Raw genomic sequence first — 17,977 nt, 5'->3', positions numbered from 1 at the left:
TTATAAGGGATTAATGAAAGTAAGAGTCTTTATCATTGATAGTTAAAAATTTTATAATTCTTTTTTTTTTTTTAATCTATAAAGATCTTGATTTTCTGTATATTGGAATATTTCAATATTTGAATACTGTTTTAAATATTAAATTATGATTTGTAACATGTTGTAAATTTCGTTTCTAATTTTCTGTATTCCAAGATTTTTGAATATAATCATTTTTTTCTATATCATGAAACATTAGTAATTATTATATTTTATTTTAATATCTTTAATATTATAGCTTATATATATTTATTATACATTTATTTATAATTGTTTATTATTGATAAAAATTTTCTTATTATTTATAGAAGCTTCTTTTTTATAAAAATTTGATGTAAAAATTTCATTCTATAAAGATTGTAAGTATTTTGCATCTAGTTCATGTCTGTTTTTTTTATATATATTTTACATTTAAATTTAAAGATTTATCTAAAAGTATTTCATATAGTTAATGTATAATGTTAGTTTATTATATTGCTATTTTCTAATATAATCGATAGATATTTTTTTTGACGCATAATAGTAATCTAATGAAGTTATATATTCATTATCCAGTTATTTTATTTGTTCATATTATTCAATTATTTCATTGATTACGTTTTGAAATTTTTTTTTGCATTTTGGAAGTTATTATTTATTTATATTATGATTCGATTCGTTTTATAATATCATCTTTGAACTTATTACACAAATTTAATTGATAAAATCAATTTATTTATTTTTTTTTGCACTTTTAATAAAATTATCGATTAAAAATAATTATAAATATTCCCGTATTCTTATAATCTTTATATAATATAGAAATTGTGAGTATTATATAAGTTCAATAAAATTATATGAATTTTTGAAATGTTTGTCATAATTATAACAACTTATTAAATTTTATAATCAAACAAAAGAATTTTACTTTTGATCAGATCGATGTTAGAAAATTTTTTTTTTTTTTTGAATTTTTATAATATTTTATTTTATTTCTTTCAACTTGTTTTATTTAATATTTTGAATTCAATTAGTTTCAACATTATGTTTCAATGGATGAAATTAAACTTAGAATAATTAATAATATTAATTATATATATTTTATAGTTATATGCGATGAATGTAATGTATTTTTGCGGCAAAAATAATAATTTTTTTCAAAAATATTTTTTGCTAATTAAAGTCTTTTCTTTGTAGCAAATAAAAAAATAACTATTCTTTTCAATTTTCTAAATGTTTTTCACAGTAATTATTTCATACAAAAACTAAGAAATATAAATAAAATTTCTCATTAATAATAATTTTGAATTAATTACTTCATTTCTTTGGTAATTGCATTTAGTGATTTGTATTTTTGGTTTTTGACATAATTCACGTTAATTTAATTTTTTTAGATGAATTTTCTATGGACTATATTCTAAATAGAATATTTTTAGACTTCTCTTGTTTAGGCGGCTACTCGGCCTATTTCCTAAATTATATTTATAAATTTTATTATTTATGCTATTTATTCATAAGTTTTTAAAAATATTTGCAAATTATATTATTTATTTATATATATGATTATTTTTTATTTTCTTTCAAATATTTTTTTAAATTAATTCCAGTTTGCGTTATTGTTCTATATGTGTGATTTTATATTTATTAGCGTAATGAATATGTTCAATATTACTCTTTTTTTTAACTGATGTTATTAATAAATTTTTTTCCTTTCTTAATTTTAGATCATAATTTCTAATAGAAAAAATGCATCTTTCTGAATTGTCTATTTTCGAATTGCTTAGATATAGTTTATCATTTTTATGTCAGTACTGAGACATTATTTTTGTCTAGAATGGCAAAGTAGAAAATTTTAATTTTAATTTTGTTTTTTAATGCGAAAAATAATTTTGTTACAGTTTTGTTTTTATTATAAAATCTTTATAAAAAAATAACTATAATTTTAATAGTTACAACTTTTTTTATATATTTTGCTTACAATTATTTATATTTAAACTTAATAAAAAAGTTTTGATATATTGAATTTTTTTTATTTGTGTATATTTTTGGCAATATGTGAATCAGTACTATGCAACTATCTATTATTTTTTACAATAAATTTTTTTTTTTTTACAATAATAATAGGGAAGCTTACATTGATATTGTTAAAGTATATACACATATAAATAGTATTTAATTATATTAATAGTATTTAACTATATAATGTTATTTTATTAAAAGTTTTTTATTAATATCTTAGAAATTAATAGAAAAATATAACTAAAATTTTCTTCTTGCAAATATTCTTCAAAATTTCAGTTCGTTTGAAATGTATTTTATTCCTGCATCTAACAAAAAAATTATTTATATTGATTATTGAAATCTGATTTTAAATATAAATATAATTAAATATTAAGATGCATTACCAGCAAAAAATAAATTGCAAGTTTAAAAATAATGATTAATGTTTATTTTGTTATATTATTAAAACCATTACTATATATTCATATAGACTTAATAGAATAGATAAAGTAATTAAATTAAACATAAAAATAAAATTCAGAATCCTGTTGCTATAATATTAAACTTATTCAACTTTTTCCGTGTCTTCTTTCTTCAATTCAAAGTCAGATTTTTGTGATATAATTCTTATAGTTCCTTTAGTCAATTCTTTTTTTTTCGGAACTATATGATTTTTATTTTCATTTAATTCTTCCATTATGAATAATTTAACAATTACGAACTATCATTAATTATTCATTATTTAGTGAAACAAAACATATAAAATATAACGAAGCCATTGAAAAAATCTATATAATCTGTTTATATGGTAAAACTCGTATGATATTCGAAGATAAAGTTTTTTAAACTTTATACGAAGAATCATTCTTTTAAACAAACAAAGACATGAGATATATTTCATATGTTTACGAGTCTACAGTTAGTCAGATTTGCAATATAGAAATATCTCTATAAATGGTAATGATGTATAATTATATTATTGCATTTACAATATCATTTATATCAAATGTATTACATAATTTGCAAATGTACTTGCTATTATAAAATTGAATGATTTGATTTATGCGATACGATTCACAATTTTTCACTATCATTATCGATGTTACAATCTCGATATTCTCGAAGATGTAATCTTTTTCTCCTATTTCATAATTTATAATAATATACCAATTGTAGAATCATAAATTTAGCTATTATTACTTATAACAAAATATTTATTTAAAACAATTTCAATTTTAGTGCATATTATAAATGTCAATTATTTATTAAATAATTAAATTGCAATTAAACATTTTCATTAGATGAAGCAAGACGTAAAATATAATAGAGACGAAAAAATCTAAGAAACACAAATTGTTATTAATTTAATAAATAAGTCCCAATAAATATTTTTGTATTTATATCAATTTTGCTCTCTAAAATCTTAGAAAAAATTTTCTTTAAAACAGTCATATAATAAATGTATAAAAGAATAATAAATTGATTTTTTTCTCATAATCTCTTTATTAGTTTGTTATATTTATAATTTACAATAATGTATAATGCTATAAAATATAATAGATAATAGATAATAACGAATCATGATTTTAGTAGTAATAAATCATTAATCCTCAAGGATTTTGTCTAAGAATTTTATTTCATACTTGTCGATATAGTTATTTGTATGAATACAACCAAATAAGTGATTAGAGTACCAAAAAACTGAAGAAGAATTCATTAAGAATTAAATTCTTAAATAAATAGTCAATTATTGTTATACAATTATTTAACTCACTTTTGTTGATAATTTGTTGCTAAGAATGTAACCACCAGCAGTAAATTTTAAAGGATGAAGTAGAAGTTGTAATAAAAATTGTTGTATCTGAAATTGTTACAGCTTTTATTTTAAATATTTTATAATTTCAAAAATAGGAATTATTTGTATTCGATATGCTTTTTAGTATGAAAAAAGAAAAGTTTGAAAAAAATTTATATATAATATATTTATATATTCATATTTAAAGTATCTTTTAATATTCTAAACAAAAGAATAAAAAAAACATTTGAATAAGATCAAAAAATAAAACAAATATTTTAAATAAGATCAAAATAGAAAAAATAATTTATTTATATATAGTTATTATATCACATAAATATATAAAGTGTGAGTTTTCAAAAATATTCAAATATGAATGACATTTCTTTACAATGTAAGATCTATAGATTTATAAAATGATGAAACATTTATGGAGGATGAATTTTAAATATAAAATTAAAAAAAATTATTGTTAATGAGATAAGGAATTTTGAATTTACGTTGGATAGAGTGAAACGATGAATGATATAATTAAAAATTATGTGTGCAGTGTATCATACTATTACTTTTTCAAAGACAAAAACAAAACAACAAAACAATAATTCAATAAAACAATAATTATATTCTTTTAGATATATTAATGTTTGTAATTTTAATGTAATGTAATATACAATGAGTTATATATAATCTATTATTTATTATTAAAAAATTTAAGAAAAGAAAAGCATTAAAGAAAAGCAAATTTTAAAATTTTTGATATTTTATATCATTTAAATTTATAAATGAATCGTTGTATTATTTATGAAATCCATAAGTAAATCATTGTATAATGAAACTCAAGTTGCTTAATTGATGAAATATACGGAATTTACAAAATTCTATATTTTTAATTAGTTAAATATTTTCTATCACAACTTGTTTCCTTTATTTATTTTTACATTCTACATTAATTACATTTTATATTTATTTTAAAATAAAGTTGCTTCTTTTGTTTGCTTCTGAATAAGTCAAATTTAAAAATATACATATATAAAATATATAAATAAAATATATATAAGTATACATATATAACAATTAATGTTTTTATTATTCTTTTATTGTTATATTCTTATAACTGTTATATTATTCTAATATTAATATATTATTGTTATTTTATTAAAAGTGCACATAGAATGTAGTATCAGTATTAATATATATCTTAAATTTTAAAAATTATAAGAAAATTGCAAAATAAATACAGCGTAAAAATATTGAAATATCCATAAATTGAATTAACAAATATTTTTTTATCAATAGAAAATTACATCGAATTTTATTATGAAGAATGAATAAATAAATATAATATTCAACATATTTCGTGATTAACCAATATTTTTTGTTAATAATTCATTACGATTATTTTCATTATTATATATATTTTTTTTTTTGGAAAATTGTTTTATTCATATACAACAAAAAATAAAAATATTAAATAAGGATTTAATCAAATTTTATTTTTCAATAGGTGAATGCAGAATTTATAAACAATTTAATTAATATTCATTTCTTACAAAAGTACATTTCAGAAAAAAATACATGTACATAAAAAATTGCGAATATTAGAAAGAAGATTTTAGACAAATAGTTGAAACGATAGTTGTGTCGTGAATTGCAAATTAAATAACAATGATTATCGATCCTGAAAATATAAAGTATAATTAAAGAAATTTTATCTTTAACAAAAGATTTAAAAAATTTCATTAGTCAAAATCGATTAAAGATATCAAATATGGAATAGGTGGATTCTAATGAAAAAGAGCAAGATTGAAACCAAAGAACTTATTGTTGGAAGACGATTAACTTATGCATATCCACATGGCCGTGTGAAAGAGATTTGGACTGCATTATAAGACTATATTAAAAATTTACATTATCAAGTAAGATTTACTATTTTTCTTTAAAAATTTATAATATAAAACATTCGAAAAACAAAAATATAAAAGAACATAATCGAATAATGGAATTATAAAATCAATTAGAACATCAATTGAAAAAACTATAAAAAAATATTCTTTTATCCCAATGATAATCTGTAGTTTTTCAGAACCTTATAATAATCGAATAACTATTTTTGAAAGTAAACTCAATAAGAATTTACCATTGAATTTAAATAAAGAAAACTAATGAATGGCTATTGTAGAAGATTGAATTGATTTATGTAAGTGAAAGTCATTTTCATATAACATTGAAAACACAAAATGATTCCAATTTCAAAAAAGAAAAAATCCAATAAATTCGAGCAATTGCTATTGTAAAAAAAAAAAAAATTATATAAAACAAGGAAACAAAAAAAAAACAAAAGATAAATAAAATAACAGAATATAATAACAATGAATTCTGTTTCAAATTCGACATAATTAAAATAAATGATATATTGATTCAAAAGCAATGAATCGATATAAAATCGATAATAAAAAATTATTTAGCTCTGTATTAATACAAAAATAATATGATGATGGTAAATGGTAAAACAATCAGAATTAAAGATAATTTTATAAAAATTATAAGTAGCATTAAATTTAAGTTAGTCTAATATAGAAAAAATTATAATCAAAATTATAATATATATATGTTCTTGAATTAAACGATAATTTAATATTATTTAAAAATATATGAAAAAGCAAGAAGAAGCAAAATGCTTGAGTATCATTGAACTGATTATTGGATATATCAGATTATTCAATTTTACAAATATGAGTATACTAAATAGAAAGACGAAAAGTTTAACACAAATCTGAAATTGACATAAATAAAGCAAAAAAAAAAAAAATCATATGATATTTAAAATATAAAAGTATTAAAATTAGGATGCAATTAGAAAAACAATTAGCTGGATATTTACAGAATGTAGACTGAACAGCAGAATAATAAAAAACTGAATAACAAAAAAAAATAATAGATATCTATGAAATTAATGCAAACATATGAAGAACAATCATGTACTATTTTATCATTGATCGAAGTGGAATATATTTTTTTATATGGAACATGGCAAGAAAGATTATAGCTTATAAAATTTCTTAGTGATAAAATAAAAATAAAACTTCCAATAAAGTAATTTCAGGATAATCAAATATATTAATTGAAAATTAAAATTATAAGAAAATAATAAAAGACATAGATTGTAAAACTATTTTATAAAAAATCTAGAGAAAGATAACGTAATTTAATTGTAACAATTCTGAATATATGATTCCAGAATTATTAGCGAAACTATTGGAAAAGTATTTGACAACATTGTGTTGTGAATATAATAAAAGTACGATATTATGGAGGAATAAAAATGAAAAAATAAATAATACATCCGGATAATTAAGAATGCAGAAAGAAATTAATTTTTCAATTTATTCAAAGTCAATGAAATTTAAAATATACATTTATACATACACACATATGTCATGCATGCATACATAATTGTTTGAAGTAAATATTGATATAAAAATAAGTTATTCAAGCCCAAAATTTTTTCAAAATACTTTAAAAAAAAATGAATTATGAAATTGTATTGTTTTTCTAAAATTATTCAACTTTGTCTCATTGTATTTTATTAATAAGCATTTAATTAAAATAAGTTTTATAATATTAAAGATTATCTTTTCAGCTACAAATATGTGCAACAATTATAAGAATATACTTGTTCTAATCTTTCGGAAAATATTTTCTGTGAAATTATTATTTTTTCGTTAGTTTAAACATTTGGTGATGTTTATAATGGAAGTTATAGAAAAAAAGTTACGAGAAGAGTACGAGAAGAGATGAATTTTACATAAAAGTATTATCAGAGCATATTAAAGATGAATACAAAAAAGTTTTACTTACTTATTTAGAAATTATAGAATTTAATGTATAAGCACAGAATTATTTCTTATAGTCATATATATATGACATACATATACTATTTACAGATTTTAGACTTATTTTCCTATAATTATTATCAATTATTTAATTCATTCATTATAGATATATCACAAATAAATATATTTTAGTGCTACTATATATTTTATTTGTAATTTATCTATTACTATAATTGAAATAATGAGTTGGAATAGTGTGATAGCTTGATTGAAAATTTATATCAAGTATTATATGATTATGATTTGGATTGTTGCACATTAGTAGTTTTCAACATGTAAATTACTAATCACAACATCATAATCATAATTATAAAAATTTGTTGTTTTTTATTGTTACATTGAATTTTGATTATATATGTGTGATTGCATCGATATGTAATTATTATTTATTATTTATTTATTATTTCTATAAAAACATTCTAACGTTTTTTAAAATATATAAATATATAACGAGTGAACTAATATTAGTACAATTATTTGTTAATATTTATAACAAATTTACGTATTTTACGAATTATTCAAATATGTAGAATGCGAAAATAAGATATTAAATAATTACAACAACTTCAAATTATTAAAATCATAATGGCCGAAATTATAATGATAATGACATCACATAATTTACATATTAAACATTTTACTGGTCATTATAATAAATTTATACAAATAGTAAATAAGAGATAATATAATATATATAGTATTAAGATCACATTCTAATGCATATAGTGATAGATACAATATACATAAACAATATTGAATAACGCATATATATCTTGCAATATAATATATATAGATTTTTATTATTTTCTCGAAAATTAAAAAATTATCGTAAAATTTTATATTTAGAATTCTCCTAATTTTATTCTTCAAAATTTTGATTTGATATATTTAATACTCGGATTATATCGTAATGTCAAGCCAAATTAAGCGAATAAAATGATCGAAATTACAATGAGAATTCAAAATGATAGCGATATCAGCATTGTAATTATATCTATTTTTATAACATTGTTTAGTGTAATTTCGATTTTTCAAAGATTGTTTTATATTTTCCCATCTGAAGGATTCACGGAATGTAAAAACTGTACATGAATAAATATTAAAAATAGTATTAGTTCATCCGTTATATATTTTTCATTTCAGTAACTATATTATGTTCCTACAATTGAAAAGAGAGGAGCTAAGGCAAAAAGAGCTGAGACATATTTTCTTACAAACATATAAGCGAAATTCTATAATTTTAATAATTCTATTTTAATAATTTCATTTCATAAAAAAAAGTATCTATGAATAAGTATTCCGTAAATAAACTGAATTTAAATGAACATAAAATATTAACATTTTTTTCTAAGAGATCAATATATTTGAAATCCATAAATTCTTCAAGATTGTTATTCTTTATGGCGAATACTTTAAGATGCTATAAAAAAAAATAATTTGATTTTAAAAATCATCGTCAAACTGGATTTTATGATTATTTTTTTCAATAGATTTCCATTGATTCAAAAATGTAGAATTATCTCTCAAAATCAATATCAATACAATAATAAATTTTTCATACCTCTTTAAGCAAAATTTAATTATAACATTATAAACAGAAACAAAAATTCTTCTAGAATAATTCAAAAATTAAAATGATAATATGTAAATTATTTCATTGATAATTTCTAAAGAAAACACTTAAAAGATGATTTTTGAAATATTTCGAGATCATGAAAGTTAGTAAAGAGAGAGTATATGAAAAGATAATCTTTAACGAAAGTAAATCAAAAGTAATTGAAGTGATTTATATATTTATATATATTTATAATATTTACATATATCAAATCTTACCTCGTTTCTAATGGAATTATCCAAGTAGCAAATATCCAATTCTTGAAGCAAATGTGCTGTTATTTCTACCTATAAAATTCTAAAATTAAATGCATTATCTATAGATTAATTTTTTATTTATGATATAAAAAGATATAATCTTACCTCGCGGTAGAATTTAGTACAATGATTATTTAAAAAGATAATTTTTATAAAAAATAGAAGAATCCACATGAAGAATCCTATAAGTCCTTTATTTGACAATATTTCTGACAATTTCAAGGATATTAAATAAAAATATCCATTATAAAGCACACTCAATAGTGATGAAAATTGCATTATTAAATCTAATACAATTTGATAAGTATATGCTTGGTTAAGTTCACGTGAAAGTTTCAGAATCTCAAAATGAATATGCCTTTAATATATATAATATGTATATATATATGTATGTGTATAAATTTGTATATGTGTGGAAAAAGAAATAGTTTAATTGGAAACGAAATAATGTAAGTATAATCATTTTTATCAACTTATTATCATTAATAAGAGAAAAGGGAATAGCCCAAGATATTTAAATAAATAAAGCAAAAAATAAATAAATAAATTTTAATGAAATTCTTTTTTCTGAAGACATATGAACTTTTTAATTTACTGAATCACTTTTTAAAAATAGTTTTAGAAAAAGAGATCAATAAACTAAAATTGAAAAAATATGTTTACACATGTTAATCACAAGAAAATGGTTCGCAGCATTACACATAATCAATTATTTTTTATATGTTCACATATACTTAAAAGCATCACAATGTAAGTTTGATGAATCAATATTTATATATCCAAACATTATTTATATATCCAATTTTTGGATTTATTTTATAACATTTTTTAAAGATTTTTTGATAAAAAATGCATTGTGATGATGATAATTTTTTTTGTTTTGTATTTTGATTTAAAAAATTTTTAATATTTTATTTTTTTCATGACACAATTTTTGTTTAATGGCAATCCATTTTATAAAAAGTTTATCCTGCAAAATATTGAAATATTGAAATTTCACTTTTTTTGTTTTTTATTTTAGTTGAAATACAAAACATTTTTTTAGAAATAATAGCAAATATGATAATAATTTAATTGCATTTTTTACATTGCTCGTTGAATTTATACATTCAAAAAAATTTTTTGTGGAATTATTGTAGAAAGATGTTGAGAAATAGAAAAATGATTGGTAGATTTTGATTTTTGAATTAATATATGAATCAATTAAAAAATACTTCGATATCTTTAAATTTATTATTAAATTTAAAAAACAAATCTGTTTAATGCTATTTTTAATTTGATAAATTTATTAAATTTTTAAATATATTTAATTTTATGTGACATTTGAGATTCTCGAAAATATTTTAGAATAGTATATATCCTATATTTTTGCCATAATTAATATAAATCAAAATTAGCTTAATGAAAATTTTAAAAAATATTGTATTATTAACATTAAAATCAATAAAATACTTAATATATTTTTATTTATATCTTTTTTTATATTTTTTATATATTTTTTTATTTATTATCTCTTTTATCTATTCAATATTAATAATCGTAATATTTTATATAATAAACATCGTTAAAATTTCATATTAGTAATATCATTTTCAATAAAAAGAAAATTGATTTTAATATCTAATTTGCTTGATATGCATGTTATTATTAACTTGTAATTGTTAAGCACAAAGAATCGAGATATTAAAAATATCTGCATTTATCTATTTGAGGCTATCCGCTTTACTTCTTTAATAAATAATCTAACAAAATAAAATTTAAAAATAAATCTAACAAAATTCTATATATTGTTATGAAATTACCTTGTAACTTGAAGAAAATGTTGAACAAAATATTTTTTATTATTATAATCCATTATAATTACAAATTTATATACAATAAATGATTGCATTTTATACCTTATATTAATATCTTTTGTATTTGATAGCTGACACATCTCTTTCATAATCTTGTTTATCTTATGCAACTTATCCTGTAAAATACTTAAAAAAAATTGAAATAATATAATTTTGGAAACAATAATGATTGAAATAAATACAATGCTATAATTAATATTATAAACTCATTCATATTTTTATAATTTTCATAAAAATAAAACAATTTTCAAAAAAATCTTCAAAGAAATCAAAATCTTTAAAAAATTGAAAATATCTTATTTCTAGAATGTAATAGAAAAATAAAGAAATGAAATGAAGAAACAAAATTTTTTCTCGTAAATTTGAAAAAAAAGAATATTCTCTTAAAATTATATTTTTTACGTTATCTATAATGTGAATTCAATATGTTATTTTAAATTCTTATATTTAAAATTTATTGAATTTTAATTTTGTAAATTTTAATTTTATGTAATAATTTTTGATTATCAATGATCAAGTAATCACAAATACTTGTAATTGAATAATTTGTTCAATCTAAATTACTGATCTACTTTTGATTCGATTTTTATTAATCCATTAATAGGTTTTGTAAATTTAATTCTAATAGAATTTTATTACAATTTTGATTTAAAGATTTTCCTATCCCATCCCAAAATGTTTTTTTTTTTTGTAATTACCATCATAATACAATGACGGCTATAAATTATGCTATAAAGCCACCGTTAGTTTTCATTCGATGAATACTTCATTTAAATATAAAAATATTTATCATAATGAAATTTTATTCTAATTTTTAATTTATAATATATATAATATAATAATATCGATACTAAAAAAAGTAATTTTTTAGTTATTATATATTAGTGTAAACATTTTTTTCATAATTTTAACACTTTTTCGTTAACCATAATAAAATTTACTTTACTACCACTTGATAGAAATTCACAAATTGATTAATAACAAATCGTGAGATATGTTCACATTATTGATTTAGTTTTGAACAAATCCGAGTTTATTTACATAAAATATTATTTTCAAGAATTGTTGCTTGGATGTGATTGAATTGAAATTTAAGTATTACTCAAAATTTCTTCTATTTTATTTGTTTAAATAGATTCTATTATTTTTTATCATTATTAATTTTTGGCTTTTCCTATCTATAACTATTCTTATAAGAAGAGAATATTAAATCATCGATTACTGTTAAGATTAAAATTTAGTTTAGCAATCGGTTTAAAATGTAGTAATTGATTTCATTTCTTTTTTTAAGCTACTTTTTGTTAAGAATGTTAAATTGATAAAAATATTATCTGTTTATTATTAGTTCTTTTATTTAAAAGATAAATAAGAATTATTAAATAAAATTAAATATTAGTTCTTTTATTTTTTATCAATGTTATGAATTATAATATAATATATGCACATTTGTTAAGTTTGTGATTCGTAAAATACCTAAATTTGTTATAAATATTAACAAATAATTGTACTAATATTAATTCACTCGTTATATATTTAATGTGAAATGTAACATCAATTTTGAGAAAAAATATTATTTTAGAAAATTTAAATATCATATATCTCTTTTAATAAAGCTATATGATTATAAAAATCATATCAAAGTGAAATTAAAATCAATAGAAAAATATATTGAAAAAAAAAGCCTAAAGGTAAATATTTTATAGTTTATAATGAGAAAAAATTTAATTTGAATAGATCTCATAGCTGCAATTATTATTAGCATGATCTAAGAAAAAAAATGTTTTATTATAAAAATTTCTAATATTTAATTTTCCAGATACTAATTACTTTCTCATAAGGCTGAGGTTACTATTTCATATTAAATCAAATTATCAATTATTATAAAAATATTTAATATTATTTATATTCTGTCATTTATTGATAAAGATTAAGAAAACTATTTTTTAAAAATAGTGACTCTGTAAAACTATCGATATTCACCAAAAAAGTTTTTGGAACTAATTCCTAAGAAGTTAGCATAGTCATTATTAAATCTTGATTTTGACATTATTGAAAATATTGCATTTTGGCAAAAAAATTTATTAAAAAGAAAAGAACTATAAATTAACAAAGAAAATAAATTAATCATCATTTGAAAAAAATATACAGGATTTACTTGTATAAAAATGACTCAAGAAAATTTAAATAACTTAATTAATGTTTATAATTGCTTGATCATATCAAAAATGAAAGAAAATTGACTAAATATAAAGGTTTATAAAGATATTAAAATTATATTTTGATTTTATCATAGTTTTAAATACATCATTAAAAGAGACATTCTATTTTTTATATTTTATAGAAAATTAGAAGAATTTTGTTTCTATGTTTCTTGCATATCATATTACAGAAATAGAATAAGAATTTTTCAATCTTTATTTCATTCTTGTAAAAATTGTAAAAATATAGAATTTTTGTAGTATTATTTGTAGTATAATTATAATATTGTATATCATATAAAAAGTAAGCGTAAAGGATATTATAATATGATTCTATATTTCTGGATCAATCATGATTTTATATCAAAATCTAGGAAAAAATAAATATAAGTATGATCTTTATATTAAAAATTAGACGAATTTTTTTATTGTATCGTATTCTATTCGTTGAAAAAATAAAAAAGTTTCAAAGAAACTATGATATATATAGTCAATTATCTCTTGAAAAAAAAATATTATATTTCTATTATGAATTCATTTTATTTAAAATTTCTTCGGTTAATTTCAAGAAAAAAATTAAACTCATTTAACATTTGTCATAAACGAAATATCTTTAATAAAATCCTTTCATAGATTTTTTTTACAATTTTTTACTATATTGTACTATTTTAATGCTGAATTATTTTCATTATTATATATTATAGATTTTTCTTTTCGAGAAAATTTCTTATAATTTTCTTTTTTTTTTTTTGTTTCTCTTCCTCTTTCTATTTAAACCATACATATATGAACCTGTAACTTTACTTCATCTATTTCGTATGTTAATCATTGATTTAAATTCATTGGTTGAATAAATACATATCGCACAAAATATCAACAAAATATCGCAATATATTTCATTGTGTAAAGATACTTTTAAAAATATCAGATCGATTATTTAAATAATGAAAAAGAAAAAACAAGAAAAAAAATAAAAATAATATAATAATTCTAATAAAATTCTAATAATTCTAATAAAAATAATATAATATGATAATTCTGAGACATTTTTATACATATATATGAATTTTTCTTGCAACCAAAGGAAATTTAATTTTTTTTTTCAAAAGATAAAATATAATGATTTTTTTGAGACTTTTTATTCTTGCTAAAATATAATACAATAAAAAATTTTAATTTTGAATTTTAAGATCAAAAACATTTTTGTTCGCAGTTTTATTTACAAAAGAAAAAATATAAATAAATTTACATTAATTTTAACGAAAAATATTAGTAAAGTTGTTTATGAAAATCAATATTTTGTTATAAGTTTATCAAATATTGGTTTGTTTGATAAGTTATATAATTTAACATTAATTGTTAATGATATTATTATAAAATATGAAAAATTTAGAAATTATTAGATTTTTATAGAAATTTGGTTTTAAATCCAGAAATATAATATCTTTTCCTTTATTTTTCTATTCTTTAATAAATAATAAATAAATAATTTTAAATTCAAGAGCATTTCTTTCTTTGTATAATTTACCTTATCAATATGGTGAAAGTAAGAATACCTAAACTCATAGTTATTATTGATATATGTATAAAAACATTTAAATCGATTTGGTATTGAATGGAAATAATAGAATAGCAATCTAGCGAAATAATGCTTATCATTATTATGCCAGACGTAATTAATGTTTGTGTAACGCAAAGAAAAGTTTTTCGGTAATTTTTCTCAATTCCAAATGATTCTAAAGTATTATCTATTTGTTCACATCTTGCAATAATTTTCCTCGAACGCTACAATGAAAAAGGAAAAAAGTTGTAAAAAATATAAGAGCTAGAAAAATAAAAAAATATAATATATAATGTTAATATTTATTATATTTATAAGTCACTTTTCAATTTTAGGATCAAAACAAATATAGAATTGAACATTAAATATGTCATTTGTAATTTTTTATAAATCTTAATATAATGTATTAATAATGTAATAAAGTATTAGATACTGTGATAAAACATAATATATTTTAGAAATTTCTTGTTGAATATCATATTATTGAATATTATAATTATATATAAATATAAATATTATATTATTGCAGTTAAAATGCATTTAAATGCGTTAAAATGATAATCTAAGACATTACTATAGTTAATTAAAATTAACGAAATTAGATTAAAAAATAATGCCTGCTAACATTTGCAATTCAAATATTGAACATTTATCTGAATACTTTATAAATCTGATTCTTATAAATCTTAAAAAGAGAGGAAATGCATATATGAATTTAATAAGAAATCAGATCATTTAATTTTATTCAATATTTATGATAATTATTTTGAAATTTTATTTGTGAGAATTAGTAGGAATAGTAACGATATGAAAATTAACAAAAATCAAGATGTTAAAATGAGCACTATTATATATATATATATATTAATTAAAAATTTTCTTCAAAATTTCTATTTCATCTAATTATCTTATTATTTTATTATTTATTATTATGTATTTTAGATTAAAAAATACTTACTTCTGTATTCAGCATTCCAAGAATTATAAAAATCACGACACATGTAACATTAATGTATGAAGCCAATTTATGACTGATTTCATTGTATGCAAACCATCTTTTATAATTTATATTTATTATTGTATTTAAAAATACAAGAAATAAAATTATACATATGCTAGCGTATATTATACTCCAGCCATATCGTAATTGTTTTTTTGATTCAAATATACGTAGAGCAAATATCTCATTAATGATAATGATATGTATTAGCGAAGCATATTGGGTTTTTGGTGTCCATGCTAAGATTTTTGTTTTAAATGTCTCAATTGCGTCTAAAAACATACATATTAAAATTCTATATAATAGATAAACAAATTTGAAAAATAATAATTCTTATTTCTATAAAATTATATAATTTTTATAATTATACTATATAAACTATATAATTTCATAAAAATAATTATATAGTATATAAATTTATTTAAATATTAATATAATAAAAAAATAATAACAAAATAATTTATAAAAATTTTTTATTAGCTGATTTTGATATATGTCTCATATGTAAAATATAAAAATTTTAAAAATTATATTTATATTTACTCTCCAAATTTATACAGTGAAATTTTTTTTTAAATTACATAAATTATGATATAATATCTTTATAAAGTAACATATAAACAAAAAAAAATGAATTAATGTGAACAATTTAGATTAAATGAACTTAAAGAGTTCAAAAATAATATTTTTATTATTATTATGAAAAAATTGTTTTTTTACATGAGAATTCATATTAATATTTACTTACCTTTCATATTCTTCTTAATTTTGTTCATGTAAATAATTATTACTTATTAATAAAAAAATTATATTTAATTAATTTTAAAAAATTCGTATTTCTTTTATTAATCAATTCGTTTTTTCTTAAATTGTCATATAATATTGCAAATTTTAAAATGAATAAGTTTATCTATTTGTCTGTTGTTATAGTTTCCTTTGCATTTCAATTGACTATTACAATTAAAAATAATCGTCATATTATCTGAAATTGTATGTTTTCAACATAATTTTTCTTCGAAGATTAATCGAATATCGCACATGTCATTTTATTTATTTATCAACAAAGATACAAACTAATATGAAGAATATAATTTTTTTTTAAAAGAAATGTTTATTTCAATCTAATTTTCTTTCAAATTAATTTTTCAAAAGTAATTGATTATAGATAATTAATTCTGCATTATTAGATTAATAAGAATTAAAATACTTCCCAGAAAATTCTTTCCTATTCTTCCCTAAAAATGTCATGCATTGTAATAAAATTTTCGGATCCTTTTTTTTGTTTATGAAAAATCATGTTTTTTGTATGTTTTGATATTTCAATATTCAGATGATATTTTAGGCATGAATTATTTGTATCATATTTGCTTTCATTTCTAATTTTCTTATTTTAAAGTTTTTTATTTATTTTAAGTTTTTGGATATTCATTTTTCTTGTGGAATGATTTTTTAAATGTATTTTTTATAATTGGAATTTATTTATTTATTTTTCTTTTTTTGGCAAATAAAAAAATATTTGATCTTTTTAATCTCCTTCGTTTTTCATAATAAAAAAATAATAAATAATAATTTCATTCGATAAAAGAGTAAGAATAAAAATATGATATTCTTCATAAAGATAATAATGATTTTTAATTAATTGCTTCACTTCGTTAATTCAATTAATAGTTGCTTTTCTTAAATTGTTTTTTTGTATTTTTTTTATTAGATATGTTTCAATTTATTTTTTAATTTAATTTTTTAGCTTAATTTTTTATAAAATATTATGGATAAAACAGAATAT

General features: G+C 18.3%; 1 protein-coding gene across 1 annotated transcript; it reads right to left on the bottom strand.

Moving 5' to 3' along the window:
* Positions 1-3,651: 3,651 nt before the first annotated feature.
* On the bottom strand, positions 3,652-16,970 carry LOC105736806 (uncharacterized). The gene is made up of 8 exons (XM_012493181.3): positions 16,943-16,970; positions 16,153-16,466; positions 15,162-15,418; positions 11,382-11,561; positions 9,685-9,937; positions 9,541-9,609; positions 3,794-3,880; positions 3,652-3,720 (listed from the first exon to the last, which is right to left on the bottom strand). The coding sequence occupies exons 1-8, from the start codon at positions 16,968-16,970 to the stop codon at positions 3,652-3,654; spliced, it is 1,257 nt and encodes a 418-aa protein (XP_012348635.3).
* Between the last annotated feature and the right edge of the window lie 1,007 nt (positions 16,971-17,977).

The sequence above is a fragment of the Apis florea genome, unplaced genomic scaffold, assembly GCF_048593485.1.
Source record: "Apis florea isolate Af1SG1 unplaced genomic scaffold, ASM4859348v1 contig_3696_pilon, whole genome shotgun sequence".
NCBI classification, from domain to species: domain Eukaryota; kingdom Metazoa; phylum Arthropoda; class Insecta; order Hymenoptera; family Apidae; genus Apis; species Apis florea.
Note: the sequence above shows the minus strand (reverse complement) of the source record. Positions and strands in the feature narration are given on the sequence as shown.

Excerpts from the sequence above, each read along its gene's own strand:
- LOC105736806 (XM_012493181.3), bottom strand. The coding sequence starts at position 16,970 with ATGAACAAAATTAAGAAGAATATGAAAG. Across the intron at positions 9,938-11,381 it reads CATTTTCTTCAAGTTACAAG|GCATATTCATTTTGAGATTC; the intron begins GTAATTTCATAA and ends TATATATTAAAG. Across the intron at positions 3,721-3,793 it reads GCAACAAATTATCAACAAAA|TTTTTTGGTACTCTAATCAC; the intron begins GTGAGTTAAATA and ends ATTCTTCTTCAG.